The sequence below is a fragment of the Grampus griseus genome (genome assembly GCF_964374135.1).
Source record: "Grampus griseus genome assembly, chromosome: 3".
NCBI classification, from domain to species: Eukaryota; Metazoa; Chordata; class Mammalia; order Artiodactyla; family Delphinidae; genus Grampus; species Grampus griseus.
This window is the reverse complement of record NC_139019.1, coordinates 65879780-65899107: the sequence shown is the minus strand read 5'-3', so window position 1 is coordinate 65899107 and position 19328 is coordinate 65879780. Positions and strand designations below refer to the sequence as shown.

The 19328-nt window shown below is 36.5% G+C and overlaps 1 protein-coding gene across 4 annotated transcripts in view; it reads right to left on the bottom strand.

Annotated features, from left to right (window-relative positions):
* Nucleotides 1-19328, bottom strand: part of VCAN (versican) — a gene marked incomplete at its 5' end in the record, with an annotated part of 102217 nt that overhangs the window by 61279 nt on the left and 21610 nt on the right. For 2 of the 4 annotated variants that reach the window (XM_082650878.1, XM_082650877.1), the window contains 2 exons: nt 964-3945; nt 10786-11079. In XM_082650878.1, the coding sequence (XP_082507004.1) occupies nt 964-3945; nt 10786-11079 (3276 nt within the window). The remainder of the gene's footprint in view (nt 1-963; nt 3946-10785; nt 11080-19328) is intronic. The other 2 variants (XM_082650875.1, XM_082650876.1) reach the window with 1 other exon arrangement.

Genomic DNA, 19328 nt, shown 5'->3' with positions numbered 1-19328 from the left:
ATAGATCTATTGTATTGCATACACTATGTATTCGCAATTCAGCTTACTGAATTTAGAAGATACCGTTGACTGACCTTTAGGAAGGAATAAGTTATGTTTGATGATAAAAATTGCAAGTATTAATCAATGTAAAGAAACAGCTTTTAAGAAATTTGCCAGAGAGATATATAAAATATTTGAACAGAATAGAAGGCACTGTGAATATTCCTAGAGATAAAATAACTAAATCATAAAATAAATAAAATTACAGTCTGGTTTTTAGGGAACAGAGGTAATGCTGACATATCCACTTTCTGAAATTATATTTGACACAATAGATGACAGCATTTCCTAGAACTGAGCTAGATTGTATTTGTTCTAAATATGTAAAGCCTCATTAAAATACCCAAAGACTACAGCTTGAAAATATGTTGAACTTTCTTTAAAATAACATTTACACTACAGACCCACATTACCCACCCTAAAAGCTGTATGATAAACCTGCAAATCATGGAAGAGAAAACCCAAAACAAACCTTTAGATGTCTTTTTATCAGCCCTAGGCATATGCAATACGGTTTTAGCTGTCCACAGTGTAAGTACTGAAGGTTAATAGTTAAAGACCAATGGAATGTTAACACAGTCTAGTACTACACTTGAGTAGTAACACATGGAAAGACACTGAAATTAAAACATTTTGTTCTGCATGTTCTGAAGTGATGTAACAGTGATGATTTGGTTATATTAGATGACAAAGCAGGGCTTCTTATGACTTTTAAAATAAAATAATATCTAACATTCTTCCAATTGTTTAACATATTCTTCCAATTCTTGTACAAATACATGAAGCTAAAACAGAATTTTTTCACACTCCAGTTATCTTCTACTGGCAGCATTTGGCATGTTGATATTTTTTTTCCAAAAGTAATTTTCAAGATAAAATGCTGGTTGCCTTGACTGGTATGTCTAGAAAGCAAAGACTTACCTGTCTTGTTTTCTCTGACCTCTATAATATAAACATTTATGTCAGGGTGGAATTTTGTCCCTGCTGAGGGTTCTGGAGTGGAAAGTGCCTGTGGTCCGAAGGCTTCTTTGCCTTCCACAGTGGGTGGTCTTGTTGGCTGTGTGGCAGAAGGAGTACTTGAAGTTGTGAAATATTCTCTATCAATATCTGTTTCTGTTTCCTTGGCTACAATATCCTCAAGGGTAGTGGGAGGAACACGAGATGTTGATTCTCCAATGATTACCATGTCACTGGTTGTTTCTTCATCAGGTTCTCTGTCAATGAGAGGCGGCTTCTCAGTGGATCCTGAAGATGTGTGAAGTCTGTCTACTGAACTGAAAGCAGTAGGGATATCACTTGGAACCGTGGCTTTAACTGTTGAAAATTCTGGGAGTTCTGTGGCCTTGGGCTTTTCAAATAATCCTGAGCCTAAATCCGTATAATCTAGGGATGTTTTCTCTATTTTCTCAGTAGTGGTTTCTTCTATAAGCTGGGTAACACTGGTGCTAAAAGGTGATACAAATCCCCTTGGACTGGTACCTTCTGTTTCATATTTTTGTTCAGGCCCTGGGCTTAAAGATACCTTTGGCCCCATGCTTGGTATTAGTGTTACCACACCATCTGTTTTTGCTTTGGGCTCAGTGACAGCACCAGGTGGATAAGACATACTCTGCTCAATTTTTCCAGTTGGAGTTGTTTCTAAAACTGGGACTCCCTCAGAACCTATCACCAATCTGTCTTCAAAGCCTGTATATGCTGACCCATCGCTCTCTTGTTCATCCAAGTGTGTTGTTGTCTCCTTGGCTGTGTCAGCTGTAGAACTGGGAGCAGGAACTGGTTTCTCTGGAGTCTCTTCTTTCCATGGAAATTCTTCCTGAGTTGTTTCCTGTGCAATTTCTGTTGTTGTTCTTATAGTTTCAGGATAAATAGTAGCCTCAAAGTGAGTCTGATCAGTGACATGTATGTCTTGAGAGGGTTCACCTAGAACTTCACCTTCTGATGGAATGGAAGGTACCAACACTCCCCATTCTGTCTTGGGAATTACAGAAAGAGGAATGGTATGGGAAGTTTCTACATAAGTAGTAGGCTCCTGGGTGCTACTATAATTAAAAAATGCCGATCCTTCCACATCTGAAGTGTGTGTAAATTGGGGGACAGTAGATACAGGCTTAGAGACATCCATATCTTCTCCTTCATCCAAAGCACTTCCCTCTATGGTTGCATGAACAACTTGGCCTTCCATGCTTGTGATAGGAGAAACTCTTTCTTCAGTCGTAGAATCTCTCAAAGTTGACTTTTCTGTGATGCCAATTGATGTAGTTGGCCAAAATCTGACTGTGAATTTTTTATGGTCTGTTGTGTCTTCCTCAGTAAACTCTAATGGCTTTTGAGCACTATCTGGGATACGAGCGAACTCATCTCTTCCATCTTCAGTAAAACCTGGGATTTCTTTATCCTTTCCACTCACTCCCATAGTGGTGAGTAAGGCAGGGGGCAATTTTGGAGAGCCTGCATGTTCTGTGGACCCTATAGGCTTTGATGCTGTATTATCTTCATCCAATGACCATTTTGATACAGTAACCACCTCCACATTTAAAGTGCTTTGAGTCAAATGCACTGTTGTAATACCCTCATCATACTTTGTGGTATCTTGATAGCCATCTGTTTCTAATCCATTTGGAGTTGTCGTAAAGTCTTTCTCCACACCTGTTGCCTCCGCCGGTGCCACACTTAGCTTTGTTGTTGTCAGGGCTGGGGAATCAAAAGATTTGGTCATTCCCACTGAATACACTGTATGATGAATTTGCTCTGAAGAAGCTGTAGGGAACTTCATTCCAGAGAAGCTTTCTTCCTCTATTTTTTCTATAAATGAATCTTCGGTGATCTTTTCCTGTATTTCATCATCTGTATAAGTAACTGTTCTCATCTCTGGTCTTAGTGTTTCTGTTCTTTCTCTTCCTGTTTGTGGAGACGGATAAATAACTGTGGATGTTCCCTCAACTAGTCTTTTATCACCAGAATAAGGAAACAATTCTACTTCAGTATGATGTTGTGATGGGAAAGGTGTGGTGGACATATACTGGTCAAGAAAATCTTCAGCTATCCTACCATTAGTTTGTTTCTCTTCCCAGTGGTCCATGGATGACCCATCACTGTTGGGCATAGTTACAGGTGAAAAAATCGTCGATGCTGAGACTGACTCCACCTCCTCTAGCTGAGTGCGGGTGGTGTCTTCTGAAGTCTTTGACACTGTAATGACCTCAGGTATTTGGCTAAAGACCGAGGTACTCTGACCAGATCTAACTGTAGATGTTCTGTCTTCACCATCATCTTCTCCCAAGGTGAACCCATAGTGGCTTGTGGTCACTGATTCAGAGACTGTGCTTACTGCTTTCTTTTTAGTTTTGGATTCCGGGGTCATTGTTGTAGATACAAATGGCGTTTCAGGTACAGTGAATTCCTTGGAAGGAATGTGCTTTGAGATTTCCATTGATGTTACCAAGGGACCCACTTCTATTTGTTCAATTTGTGTAACTGATTCTCGCATTTGTATATCTTCCTTGACACCATCCCATGAATCAGTAGCATGATGGAAGATGACAGTTGTACTTTGGGGCACTTCCTCCTTAATTTCAGATATGTCTAGCTTTCCAAGAGGTCCTGAAGCAGAAGGTGAGTAATAGTCCATATCCCAAGTCTTCTTAGTACTCTCATCAGGCGCGGGTGATTCTGTGGCTATTCTGTGTGTGATAGTTAGAGGTTGAACTGTGGCTTTCTGTTCAAAATTGGCTATATGTCCCACAGGAGGGAACTTTGTTGTAATGACAGGTAATTCAGTGATTAAAGGGACGATTGGTGTAGTTCTGTCGGGTCCCATTTGTAGTTCTTCCGATAAAGTGGGTGAGGCAGTTTCTGCAAGCATATTCAGTTCGGTGGTTGTAGCCTCTGATATATTCTGTTTAGCTAGAAAAATAATTTCAAAGAGTTGATTAGACAAGTCACTAATAAAAAGTTGTACGTCCAGTGTGTTTGTTAAGTGCTGTTGTGTACTTTGGGGCAACCCCAAAGTGTTTTCTGATGGAGAGAAGTCTAAGAACTATACTTAAATTAATCCGAAGACAGACAATTGAATATTTAATCATCACAAATTGATCACTTGTTTTATATTGAAAGGGTTAACACTGGTTTTACCCATAGGTATGAATGACTGTTCTTGGCTAAGGGAAGTGAATACTATGTAGTTTTAAGATAAGGAGAAGTTAAACATAAATAAATAAATAAATGCAGAGTTTGGAAACAGTAGGTATGTTATTTATCAGAAACTACAGCACCAACTTGAAGTCTAGTAGGAGAACTTAGTGCTACTATTCTGGAGGCTTCTGTCTCTAGCTACATAATGTCTCTGGGGAGAGGGAGTGCCTCAGATTGCGAAACAACAAAAAAGCCACATCAAATGTACCCGAGTTACATATCAATGATTACATTGTCCATAATGCGGAGGCTTTCATAAAAACAGGATATTAACACCACTATTCACTTGATCCCCGGTGTTGGACATTTGTCTTCATATTCCTTTCAAATCTGCAGAGTAGCCTTGTTTATAATAAATAATAAAATGCCTCTGGCCGAGGCTGCTTGGCATTTGTTGTAGTTCTACATCTTGCTCTATGTTCTACACATTATGTTTGTAACTCTTAAGGGTCTTGGTTCCAGCCTTACTTTTAGCAGGAAATGCAAACATAGAACAGGAAGTAAAGTACCCACATGATATATTTTAGCTCTGTAATTACAAATCACTGGAAACAACCCTGAGCATCAGAAAGAATGGGCTCAGGCAATATAAAGTAACATGTCATCATAAAATGCTACATTATAATGCCTCCAGATTTACAGAGAATGGCCTGGCCTGTTTAAAGAAATTTAAGTTGTGTATAAAAGTGACAGTGTTGTAGATAAGATTCCATCTCAACATAAAGAAAATGCAGCGGCTTAGCACATAAAGATTTTGTTATTCTTTTTTTTAAATTCAGATTTTCAAAAATCAAAAACTGATTGCCACTAGACTCAGAAGGAACTGATCTGAGGAAATCTGTAGTCATCGTTTTGCTACATCCTGTATGATTTAAAACTAGTTGTATGGGTAATGTCTGTTCCCTTGATAAAAGTTGTAATATCTGTAGTATCTGTAATATCTTGTGGCGTACTCTTAATAATCCCCAAACCAGAGTCCTTGGAAAACAAAACTGGATACTTTTGAGCTCCAGCTACTCCATCAAAACTTAATGATATCAGGGCACTGAAACTGCTCTGTATGATACTAGAATGGCAAATACATGTCATTATATATTTGTCCAAACTCAGAACGTACAACACAAAGAGTGAACCCTAGTGTAAACTATGGACTTCGAGTGATTATGTTGTGTCCATGTGGGTTCCTCAGTTGTAACAAACATACCACTCTGATGGAGGATGTTGATAATGGGGGTGGATGTGCATGAATGGGGGCAGGGAATATATGGGAAATCTCTGCATCTTCCACTCAACTTCACTGTGAACCTAAAACTGCTCTAATAAATAAAGTCTATTTTAAAAATTTAATGATAAAATGATGTGATTTTGTTGTAAATCAGACTTGAGCTGTAACAGATTCCTCATTTTTTGTCTGGTATGAGCTGTTATTAGCTGTTGTCATTTCCCAGACCATTTTAAAGGCCAGATTCATCAGTTTTATAACAAAAACTTGGGGGCCATTTCATTATGATGTAGTTAAAAATTCTTTAGTCTGCCACTTTTTATCCCTTTGTATTAAAACAAAACTAAACAACAGAACAAAAAAGAATCGCACTCTTCAAAAACATGTTAAATAACTTTTTTTTTTCCTTTTTTTAAAGAAAGCTTTTTCTGCATTCATTTCCTGTAAGAAGCTTTTGTTATTTTGATTGACATGAACAACTTAAGGAACCTAAGTGAGGTTGACTATTTTTCTTTTCATTCAATTCTCTATCCTCTGAAATTCCATAACTGTTACCTCATTTAACTGCCAAATATCATGTTTGTTTTATAACTGCATTCTTTGGGGAAACAGTAAAATGTACATATAGAGAAAGTTCCCATGGAAACATAATATAAACACTTAGCACACTGCACATTAGAGAAAATTTAATCATATTATTATTAACAACAACAAAAAAGCTAATTTTGCTTTTTCCCTCTGAGTAGTTCCATAGCTGATGAAATTCACTTAAAAGGAGGTGATAACTGCAATAGGGCCAAAAGAGGGCCTGTGAATCAGGTCTTCCTATGCTCCAACCCAAGTTCTACGTTAACAACTTTCCACAGTGCTATGAAAATACTTTTATAGCATTTTAAAAATGAACGACTCAGATTTCAAAAACTACGTAACTGCCTGTCATTATCAATTATTACTGAACTGTTTGGTGTTGCCTTCCTCTAGGCCCGGAACACAGTAATATGACAGCAGTATGTCTCAGAGAATCTCCTTTACAAAGCTAGGATCTATGTGACTTTGTTTTCAAAACCAAGGGTTTTCAATAATTTGAGAGCCCTGTTTAGAAGTCTGCTTATAATTAAGTTGATTAATTCTACTATTTGGAATGGAAAACCTCAGACTTCCTTTTGGGGTTGGGTTGCTTTTTCATCAACTTAACAGCTGATTTCCATCACAACTCAGTATATCTGAGCATCTGCACCATTTGCTTCAACCATTCCAAAACAAAGGAACTAATTTTAAAAAACACAAATATCTACAAAGAAATGTCTTAAGAATAAATGCCAGTGTATTAATGATGACTATTACAAAGGTGAAAGCACAACTCCAGATTATTCTAAAAGTGTCTCTCCAGAAGGAGGATTCACATGGAGAAACTTTTGCCCTGGAAAACTACCAGTGTCCCTTCAACTCCATTATCGAGGAAGCCAACAGAAAGCAGCAGGATTCTTTTCCCACAAAAGCTCCCTTCCAACATTTGCAGCTGTCTGCCACACAGATGTTTCACATCACTGTACTTTATGGTATTTTATATCCTATGGACTATCTTCTCCAGTGCTTCTGTTGTGAGACATGAGGCAGATTTTCCTAATAAAAGATAAAAACCCTATTAGCAGCATGATGGTTGATTTAACTTATACCCATACTGCCTACATTATAGGAAAATCACTGGATATTCAATAAGTTGATTCCGGGTTCATGGTTGAGGAAAGAGTAAAGTTTGGAACAATGAGATTAGAATTCAAATTAACTTTTCAAGTTTTACGAGTGATTGAATGCTAACCAATTCAATTCAATAAACAGAGACATTTAAAAAAATACCAGTTCGGGAAGGATAAGTTTTGACACTATGGTCAGATTATGATCTAGGGCACAAAAAATATAATATACTGACCATAGGTTAGAAGGGCAGGTCAACTGTAAAAGTGGACAAATATATAAGAAAGATGGCATAGGATGTGGTGGGTACTTACTTAGCCTTCTCTAGACCACTATCTCTAGCTCCAAGTTTAATCCAACAGAAGGATGTGAAAAACAATGAGGGTTCAAAGCAAGATGGCATAGGTGATTAGAGGCCTCGAAATTAAAATTTCAGAACAAGGAAATTGTTTCAACTGAGGGAGACACTGAGGGACAACCGAACAGTTGTTTTCAATAGTAGAAATGCTGTAATTTAGATTTTGGTCTCCAACTTAAGAAGGAAAGATGAACTCAAATTCTAATGCAAAGGATTTAGATAATTGGAAAAACTGAGAGTGATAGTAATAGGATATTGGAATGGGTTTTCTAGGAAACATTCCCTATCTCCCTCTCCTGGAGATCTTTAATAACATTAAATGAGAGGTTATTATGAGTCATCAATAGTTTTGATTCACTTAAATTGGGGAGTATGGATGATCCTTCAAAGCCCTGCATAACTCTATTTCATAGAACTTGCTTAACTCTGAGGTCAAAGAAAAATGAAAAGTGCACAATTTAACCATCAAGGGGAAATGTACAGGAAAACTTTATTTCATAAGGACATTAATTTACTTGTTTTTCAGATTCTAATTATATTTATCATCAGCCATTGTTAATGTTCTATTCAGTGATTTTAAAAGGAGAAGGGAATTAGAGCAAAGTGAGATTTGGTATTGTTTATTCACCATGAAGTGGCCTTAAAAACACTGTCTACTTTTGGTAAAAGCAAACAAGAAAAATATCCTTATATTTCTAAATTCTTCTACTTAACCAGCCAGCTGTACATCTCTGAAATCACTTTTGGAATTGTCCTTAAGGCCATAACTCTTACCAACTTTAACTCCATAAATTTAGTCACTACTCAACTATGTGGGAAACTGGACAGCAGGCAAGTCATTTTGAGAATATTTTTCAAAGCAAAAAAATGTATATTTTAAAAGAATCTCTGAAAAACGAATTAGAAATTTGGGGAGGCTGTTGGCATTGTGTGTGGTTTAAGGAAGGCTTTTATGTATGACTAAACTGTCTTAAACTTTTATATGCTGAATAAATTTTGAGTATGGTAGAGTCTTACAGAAGAACTAAATAAGAATCTAGCCTTTAGCTTAGATGGGGAGAAAAACGAAAATTTGAATCCATTATATTTGCCAGTTATATATTTCTAAGTTATATAGATTTAAACGAATTAGGAAGAAAAAAAATGGACCTAAACTTTCAAATTTTATTCATATTTTATATAGATTTTTACTAGGTGGTTATTTTATTTGAATCTAACTACATTGTTATTTTGTACATTCATGTGAATTCCTTATTTAAATAAATAATTTAAAACACATCAGGATGAATTCTTTGTGGCTACAGACAGGCTTTGGTTTAAATTTATTCTCAAGGAGAACAAAAATGTTTAAAAGTTTTCTAGTGCCACGTTTATAATGCACAAGAAAATAAAATCAAACAAGGTAGTCATGCTGGATAATTCAACTCCTTCCTTACTTTAACCTCTCTAACCCACCTGTCCCCATCCCCTCTCCAACACACACACACAGATTTAATCTTCTTCCTTAATCACATCAGTCACTTAGTGTAAAACTGATTTTAAAGCTTAAACTACTTGAAAATATACCCATAACCCATTATGGGTATATGGCTTAAAGGAATGATATCTTTCTACTTCTAGGGATAAGGTTTTGTTACTATTGTTGATGTTTGTTTGTTTTCCTAAAAGTGATTAAGACCTTTTCTGTAGTTTCGGGGCCTAGGAAAAAAAACTAATATTTTCAATGGCTTTTCATGGCCAGCTTGTATCACACTGATACACAACACGTGGGTTTAACACTCAGAAAGTTGAGTTTACAGGAAGAGATCCAAACAGAAGTATCTTAGCTGGGAAATAGCAGTATGTGAAACCATACCTTTCTGTTGCACTAACATCTATTCTCCTGACTACTCAAGACTTCCCAGTTCTGTGTCTTTTTGGTTGATGAAGAATGTCTGTATATTTCACTTCAGAAACCAATTACAAAATAAGCTAGTGTATTTTCTACTCATTTCAGTTACAGTTGACCCTCCATATCCATGGGTTCCACATCCGAGGATTCAACCAACTTCTGATTAAAAAAAGTAAAAAGTTCCCAAAACTCCAGAAAGTTCCAAAAAGCAAGACTTGAAATTGTTGTGTGCCAGCAACTATTTACATAGTTGGTATTATATACTATTACATAGTATAGGTATTATAAGTAATCTAGAGATGATTTAAAGTATACAGGAGGGTGTGTGTAGGTTATATGCAATTATTACTTTATATGAGGGACTTGAGCACCTGCGGATTTTGGTATTCCCAAGGTCCTGGAACCAGTCTCTCATGGATACCAAGGGATGACTGTACGTATCGCTATAACAATATATATTGGAAACTTAGTAAAAAGTTCTCACTGTATTTCAATATAACGTGGCTCTATCTTGAACATATTCAAGGTCACCAAAAATTCTAGGAGATATTTGTTTTGCTGGCACAATATAGATCCTACTAAATATCACAGTGAGACTCTGGATTACTTGCTTGTGTAATTAAGCATTCTACAAGCACTATAGCATGTGACTACTAGTGCTAAAATAATTTAAGGACATCTGAAGAATTAAAATAATTATATCATGAATATTGAGAAATGTTACTTAAAATCCATTTTAAGTAGTAAACCTGACTGAAGATAGCCTATTTATGTTAAGGCTTGCAAAAAACATATACTGCACTTCAATGTGATACTAGAGAATTAAGCATTAGAAGGCACATATTTCCATTATTTGAAATAAAATGAGATAAAATAAGATTTTTATTTATAGCATGGTTCATTTTTAGGTATTATCCACGTCAGCTCCAAGTACTCACCTGCAATTACTGAAATGTAAATCCTCCGCCATTTAAAAGAAAGGGTGACAGCAAACAAAGACGAAATAAACAGAATTCAAGGATTCAACTCAGCCACAGTTGGTCCCAGCATTATAGCGTCAACAATCTAATTGCATTCAAGGACTGCAATTAATGTAAAATAAGTACGCAGAAACATGTTCTATGGTTCTAAGTGCAATGCATCACAGTTAAGGCCTTCACCTGACATTTCCTCATCCTCTCTAAAAACACCATTTGTCAAATTTCTTGTTTTAACCGTATCACTGCTGTTGCATTTCCTTGGTTTTGAAAGTCACTGAACTGTTTCCATTCCGTGCACACACTGCAAGACATGGAATCATTCCGATGGCTAGTTGAACATCAATTGCACGGCTTTGAAGTATTTTTTTAAAAATCTGTAATGTTTAAAAAGGTACCAAACACTTACGTTTAAAGCAGTAGGCATCAAATCTGCTATCAGGGAGAGGGAAGCCTGTCTGGTTCTCAAAACGATACAGGGTTCTCACCCCAAGTAAACCACCTCCACACTGGGCCCTGGCCACAGTCACAGGGTGGCGAACGCTGGCGTCCGACAGCCACCCGTAATCACACTGGTCGAAGCCGCTCCTCCACGCCGCTTGGAGCTCCCCCACTGTCGCCAGGCGGGCATCTCGGTTTTCACACCCTTCTCCAGCTTCCTCAAAGGTGAATTTATTGGGAGCAGTGATGTGGAACACATCACCTGCAATCAGAAGAGGAAAAAGGGTCTAAATTTTACTATTCAGTCCCTTTCTGTTTACGGGAGATGGGGAAAAGCACGTAATTCTTTTTTTCATGGCAAGGTAGCAGCTTCTATACTTTAAAGCAGAAAACTCAATGTTACCTCATTTTGTTATTACTAGTGATAAGAAATAACACAATAAAAAAAGAACACACGCCAGAAAAGGTTCATTTTATATACATATATTCCCATAGGCCGTAGAAGCAGTCATTTGATAATAAAGTTACAATCAGTTCTTTAAAATGAACAAACTTTTCCAAAGGATTCTTTGGTTTACCAGACAGGAAACGGGTTTTCTCTTGAATGTAAAAGGCTATGAGGTACTTGTTAACATTGCATGTTGGAAAGAGAAAGTTGCATTGAAATGTCACTGAGGTTATTTTTGTCTACCCTAAAATCAAATAGTAATTCTCTGACTCTCTCATCTATCTCTACCATCAAAATGGATTAACTCCCATCAAAGTAAACAACAAAACAAGAAGACCTCCAGGGTTTGAAGAGGGGGACGGGAAAGAGGCAGAATGGAATGCTGTTTCCTGCCTTCCTGTCCTAGACACAGGGCTGCCTTGATAGTTATGCAGGTCATGGCCTACACTTGGGCAGGGCTGAGAGTGTACGGGGGCCAGTATCCCATTCAACCAGCCAAAGGTACCAAAGCCTCCCTGGAGGAAGGGGCACCCTTTTTCTGCTTGCTCTGCCCAGGGTGGATACCTTTTGCAATCTGTCTGCCCAGAAGGAGCGCCCTTTGCGGTTCTCACAAAGTTACTGTATGTGCTAGCAGGGGCTCTAACTAGGTTGGAGAGACTCTTACATTTGCTTATTGATGAACAAAGAAAGGCAGGACATTTACTTTGTTCATCGCCAGGCTCAATTAGACCCAAGTAGTATGTTCATTATCACTTAACATGTCACAATAAAGTATTCTGGAAATGCCAGAGAGTTTGTTAAATTGGAATTTTACTTGGGTAACTAACATAACAACTTGCTGAAATAAATGCAATGTGAATTAAATGATGCTTTTCACACATGAGCACATAAGTGGCTAAAGGAGACAGCATTAGAGAATACCTAAGCAGATATAGCAGGCATGGGGAGGAGTATAAAATGAGGTAGAGAGGAAGCTAACACGTTGATAGCCCATTATTACAGCAGCTGTGGGTCCTGTTTCTATCTCACTGAGGCCACTCTCTGATTCTATGAGACATTAGACAGCTGGGATGCAGAGCTCTCATGATTTGGATCTTCACCTAACTAAATCCGTATGTAACAAGGGATTGTTTAAAACGTGTAGAGCCATTACTCTCTGTGCGTGTGTCCTAGCTTTATAACACAAGAAAAATCAGTCGGGGGAAAAAAGGCCAAGTCACCCATATCAGCTCTTCTCACTGCAAATCTAAAAATGCTACCAACGAAACTAGGCCAAATCCCAATAAGAGTTATTTGAAGAAGAGAAAGAAAAATGACTTTTACCTGACTGAAAAAAGCAAGGTAGAGGTGAGAATGGGTTTTTGTCCTTAATTACCTAGGCTGGCAAAGGACAGTAATCTCACATCCAAAAATATACTATAAGAACAAAGATTCCCCCTCCCCATTCCTAGCATGTCTCCCTTCCCGCTAAGTTTTAAAAGCTTAAGGGTCACAGGACCAGTTGCATAGTATGTACTTAATAATTTGTTAAATGAATGGCATTTCAAGTTCTTGTTCAGAAACAAGGGGCCCTTTCTCTTCCATCCTTCCCAAGCAGCACATTAAAGAGCACTAACTCTGCTGCAGAGCTTTGGGTAGCTGCTGTCTGGGACAGGCGATTCACTCACCTATGGATTTGGCTCAAAGCAACCTGGGGACAGGCAGACAAGAGAGACTGCGTCACCCCAAGCAGCCTCAGCAGCCCCGTTCACCTCAGCATTACACTTGCATTTGGCCTGAAAGGAATGTAAGTGTGGAAGAGGGCAGCAGGCCAGCACGCTTCCTTCCAAGGTGGAACACTTGGATTTGTTATTACAGCTGGAATATCAGTTTTGTTGCCTCCGTTTTCTGCATTGTGAGGTACTTCTACAATGAGGCAAGAGTACTGTTCCTTTTCAGTAACAAGAGTGATCAGCCAACCAGAGCAAGGCAGAGAAATATAATTAACTGAGGAAAACTCTGCTTCTCCAAACAGCAATTTTAGTCCATATGATGGAAGAAATCAACTTCTCCAAACGCCATACCAAAGGGCCAATGAAGAAAAATGACGGCATGATTTTCTGGGTAACTGGTTTCCCTATCTTAAATAGCAAACATGTTTGGGGTATTAAAGGAAAGAAAGGCTCCAGTAGGTGCTGGCAGGTTAAAAAGAGAGTACCCTTATTGTTATTAAATCAATAAAGAACTACTCATAGAACTTTTCATATAAAAACTCTTGTTAAATCTGACTTTATATCAAAACAGTGATTTAATTCACTTGTTTGGAGGATACAATTTCCATCTATCCAATCTCCAAAAAATAATGATTTTATTTATTTAACTAAATTCTGTTATCCCCAAAGCCACCTATTTTCCTTTTCGTTTATATGTAAAATTTTATCAAACATTGCAAATAAAATTTTAAAAGCTTATTGAAAGAGATATCACCATTGGGTTTCGTGTAACTCAGATGAAAAAAGGAAGATTTAACTGGCATTAATTGAGTTTACCCTAGGGTGAGAATGAAACCAATTCATCTCTAAAGATAATGTGTGGCCTGTCATCATATATGTCATAATTGTTGTTTCATTTCAAAATAATGAGAAAAGGAAAAGAAAAACATTTACTTTAACTCTGTTCCAAAAAAAAAAAAGTCTAAGCCTTCCTAAATCATAACTGTTTAACATAAACATTACCTTGTCCACTTCAAAAATCTAATCATATAGTGAAGCATCCACACTATGGAATTCTCTTACTGAGTCTTAAAGCTTTTAGAATTGACACTCAATCTCTACCAAAAGCAATAAGTTGAACGTCTAAACTTTGCCCTTCCTGTGTTTCAACCTCAAATTATTAAGGCCAGACATCTTCTACTTTTCTCAAATATGCCAGAATATCCTGGCATCAGTTTCATACCAAAACCAGAAAGAAAAAAAAAAAGTGAATTAATAGGTAATACACAGATAGCAATAACTGAACTAATTCATATTACTGTGTCCTTGATTTCTAAGACATCTATTTTTACATTTTATTGACAAAACTAAAATAACCTCCTGTCAAGTATTTTTTGATTCATTAGTTGCCTGGTTTTAAATAGATAATCCTTTGACATTATATATTTTTTATCTAATATAATACAAATGTCAGGAGATCTGCTGTTTAAATCAGAATTAACCTGTTAAAAGCTTATTGTTGAAGATGTGGATGGAGAAGGTTATTAACTTATGGTTCAAGTTCTAAGAATATAATTTCCAAAAATGTCTCCTACAGAAAACTGGTGATCCTTGAGACATGAGTAGGTATTCCAAAGAAAAGAGGTTTCGTGGACATTGGCATTTAGGAAACAAATACAAGTCATCTGACAGGTCTTTGTTTCTGTGAGACTTCTCAGAGTAGTTAATATTATAGTATTTATTTGGGAGTGCCCACAAAGAACTTAGGATTTTTAAGCCATTTGACCAGAGTAATCTCCTTTTCTCATAGAAGACTAATTAACAGTCCATGGATCTGTTTCATGGAATAGTTTGGAAAACACTGCTCTAGAGACATGTATGTTTCAATCAGGAAAAGGAATCTCAATTGAGCCATAACAAAGATAACTTAGTATTAAGTTTCTGGTAGCCTATGTGTTAACCTGCTCGAGATAGAAGCAGACTGCGTAGACCAGGTAATCAGACAGAATCAAAGCAGGAACCAAAAAACAAAGCAAAGGGCATATGAAGTCCATTGCCTCCCAGGGGTGTACCAGAGACTGCAAGGGAGCAAAGGAATCTGGCACAGAGCAGGGACCCTGATAAAGTGTCCAAGACCATATGTAAGCTGAACACAGAAGTGTCTCATTTCTTAAAAAGAAGGCTTTGCAAAAAGTCAAGCAAGGTAGAGCAGACAAAAGTAGCAGTCTTTCTCCTTAGTCACTAACTGTAGGCGCAAGTCTTTCAATCCCATATCCCATAGAAAAATGCAGGTTTTAGGCTAAACACTGTCCACTTTTACACTGAGAAAAGCAGTCAAGATGTTAAGATTTTCAAAGATTTTATTGATCTACTCTCAGTTTTAAAATCTATAGTCAGGAATTATTTATAGGTCAAATTATATGTTCTAAACTCTAACATCAGTCATTCATAGCATTAACGACATCAGACAGAAATTAAGTCTGGGCCAGTAACAGGAATGTAAACCTAAGCTTGGTCCAAAAATGAATGATCATATGAGGATATACCAAGAGATAAAATCTAAAGTCCAGAGGCAAAGCCAAACCAGGAACCAAAGGAACAGAGAAAGAGAGAGCAAACATGGGAAATCAAGCAAAGCAACTCAGTGCATTTGCTTAGCTTCTCTCTCTCCAACAGGACTTCATTGGTCAGGTTGTATAAGTTCCTACCCTAAGGGTATCTTAAAGGCACCTTTTGGCCTCTGATGTAAGTAATAAAAGTTCCTTCTGAATTTTATCACAGTATCACCTTAAGAGTGAGAGGAGAGAGCAAAGCCTTCCTTGAGAGAGAAAACGCCTATTATTAGCATCAGACAAGGCAGTGTTCTAGCTCTACTCTTGAATACTGTGACTGAACAATTGAATGTATTTTAGCTTTACTGGATATATGCCTTCCTGGAAGACAAGCATCACTTTTATAAGTTAACAAGGAGTCTACTATTCAGTTCCAGAAGTTGCCTCATCAAAGCTGTTACATCTATAGGACATTTATTATCAAATTTGTAACAAGAATACAGATTTGAAACATGTTTCTAAATGTTATCTATCTATGAGATAATTGCATCTCTCATAGATTATTATAGATAATAAATAATTATCTATGATATAATATAATTAAATAATAAAAATTATCTATCAATTTTTCGCTGATTAAGGAGAGCAAATAAAGTGTCAGGAAAGAAATGCGCAAAATATCCTTTATACACAAAACGATGCATGACTTAAGGTAAAATGCCAAGCTGACTTAAGTTGTAAGTAAGAATTTACTGACATGTATACACATATATTTGCATTAGTACACACATAAACTATAATGCAGAACAGAGGATTTCACACTCAGGATAATTTGCATGTTCATATGGAAAACATATATAACCTCTAATTTTCCAAAATTTCAAGTTAAATGATCTGGCTTTGAATTATTCCTGTTATTCCAACTTTCCAGGGATGTCCTAGAAGAAACTGGAAGACATTGCTGGTGAGACTTTAATATGTGGTGACATTCTACAAACTAAATTCGTCTTAATCATAGGAATTAACATCATCAGAAATATTAAGAAAAAAATACTTAAATTTAACAAGTAACTGCTAAAAGACTCCCTGGAAAGTGGACCATGCATGTTATTTTTCCACACTTCTGATTGCTAAATGGAAAAGCTATTTCTTAGCAGACTTTAAAATGACAGATACTAAAATGGCAAGCAATGATGAAAACAAATCAAAACATTAAGATGACCTACGCTGTTCAAAAGCTAGACTTTACACTCAGGAGTAGCTCAGAAAAATTATGAAAGAGCCTGGGTCCAGAGCAAAGCTAAGGGAGGATATGTTTCTTCTACTGAAAATTCCCTGAGATCACCAAGGTGAAACGGGGAATTGGCATCAGCAGATCACAAATAATTATTCAATTCTTTCCTGGACTGCAGCTGATGGGCCGCTGTCTGTGGTAGTCAAAGCTGATATATCACCACAATTATCTAGATGCGTCTATTTTCTGGGTTGTGTGATCAATGTTTATATTTATTCTGTTTATTTGTGCTCATAACCTTTCTATCCTGAACTGTCTGGTCTGAAAATCAATTCTTATAAACTAATCATGAGTCCCTTTGCCCATCTGAGAACAGAACTTCCTGATTTTTTGTTCACTGTAAGGAAGTTCAAGATTTGTGATTGTTACTACATTTCATTGCAATGTGGGCCAAGATGGTATATGAGTAATAAATGTGTGCAAAAGTAGATACGGTGTGTGAACTGGAAAGAGTCACATGAAATGCCCATAGGATAAAACCACTTAGAGTATATGGCAAGTATTATGGTGATAAAGACAATTCAACATAATTATTACTAGGTTTAAAGTTTTTGACTTTTTTTTTTTCCAAAGGAAGCTTCTTCTCTTTTCTCTCTGTCTTTCTCTTTCTTTTTTGCCCATGTCTATATATACAAGATCAAAGCAATAAAGACTAATACTCATTATCCTGGATCACGAAATCCATCAACTGTACGTGGTTGGTTAACAGCTAACCTACACTACTATATAATTTCTTGACAGCCAATATTTGTAGGTAATTCAAAAGCATGTCAATTCCCCCTAAGATCTGATCCTTTAACCTGTACAGAAACAAACCTTCTGTTAACAGTGACAAGAAAACTTCTGGGGCTGCCAAGGTAACTTCATCCAATTCTAGTGTTAGGCTGGCAATGTTTCTCATTTGAGGGGTAATGAGACTGGAAAGCCAGGTCAGCACCTTTCAAATTTCTCACTTGTTTTAGACTGAAGTAGACGCATAATGTGGCTTAAAGCATAGACACTGGGTTTTGAAAATTTTAACCTCTAATTAATTTTAGAGAATTGTCATCAGTCAGCTGTGATAGTCAGTTAACATTCTCTAAATCAGATCATATTCATGGGAAAGGGAATCCACATATTTGTCAATGTGTTATTACACAAGATCTTATATATGTCATTTGAAAGGTTTAAAGACACAGGAAATCCCACTAAAATTTAAACATATTTTTATGGTTTGCAGGATGTCGGATCTCATTCTTTCCCAATGACAGAGCAGTAAGATTTTAATTAGAGTGAGAAAGAGGTTCTAAAACATTTCTGGATGTCTGAGTCTTCAAAATATATGAGATTGAATGTGTTATTTGGTTTGACAGGCTCAGTATGGCTGCAGGTCAACACAGGAGAATCAGCCTAGTTTTTTTTTTACTTTTCACAGCTGAGAGTTAAATGACCACTGTATTTCCAAAGAAGCTCTTCCGATTTAGAATTCCAGAAATTGATATCAAAACCTTAAAGCAAATGACTGTCACATGTTTCAAGGGTTTTATGTCAAGACGTTTCTACTTTCTACTTATTTAAGGTAACATTATAAAATAAAAGGGACTGTATATAGAAAATCCTAAGGATTCCATTAAAAAAACTATTAGAACTAATAAGCAATTTCAGCAAGGTTGTAGGATACAATATATAAGACCAGTATAAAAAAATCAATTATATTTCTATACACTTTCAATGAACAATCAGAAAAAGAAATAAAGAAAATTCCATTTGCATTTGCATCAAAAAGAATAAAATATTTAGGATTAAATTTAACAAAAGTACAGCAAAACTTATACTCTGAAAGCTATAAAAGCTATAAAACATCGTTGAAAGTAAAGAATCTTAAAAAAAGGTGGAAAAAAAATCACATGTTTATGGATCAGAAGACTTAATATTGTTAAGATGACAATACACCTCAAATGATCTGGAGATTCAGTTCACGCTCACCTGGCTTCTTTGTAGAAACTGACAAGCTGATCTTAAAAATCATATGGGAACTCAAGGTGCCCGGGAGAGGTAAAACAATTTTGAAAAAGAAGAACACAGTTGGAGGTCTCATATTTTCCAATTTCAAAATTTACTACAAAGCAATAGTATTCAACACAATGTGGTACTGACATAAGTATAGACATATAGATCAATGAGAGTCCAGAAATAAAACGATATATCTACGATCAACTGATTTTCAACAGGGTGCCAAGGCCCTTAAATGAGGAAAGAATAGTCTTTTTAACAAATAGTTCTGGAATAACTGAAAATCCACATACCAAAGAATGGATTTGGACTCTTACCTTACGCCATATACAAAAAATAACTCAAAATAGATAAAAGTAAAACTTAAAACTACAATTCTTAGAAGCAAACACAGAAGTAAGTCTTCATGACTCGGGATTTGGTAATGTGTTCTTAGATATGGCGCCAAAGGCACAAACTATCAAAGAAAAAGTAGATATTGGACTTCATCAAAATTAAAATCTTTGTGTGTCAAAGGATCCCATTGAAAAAGTA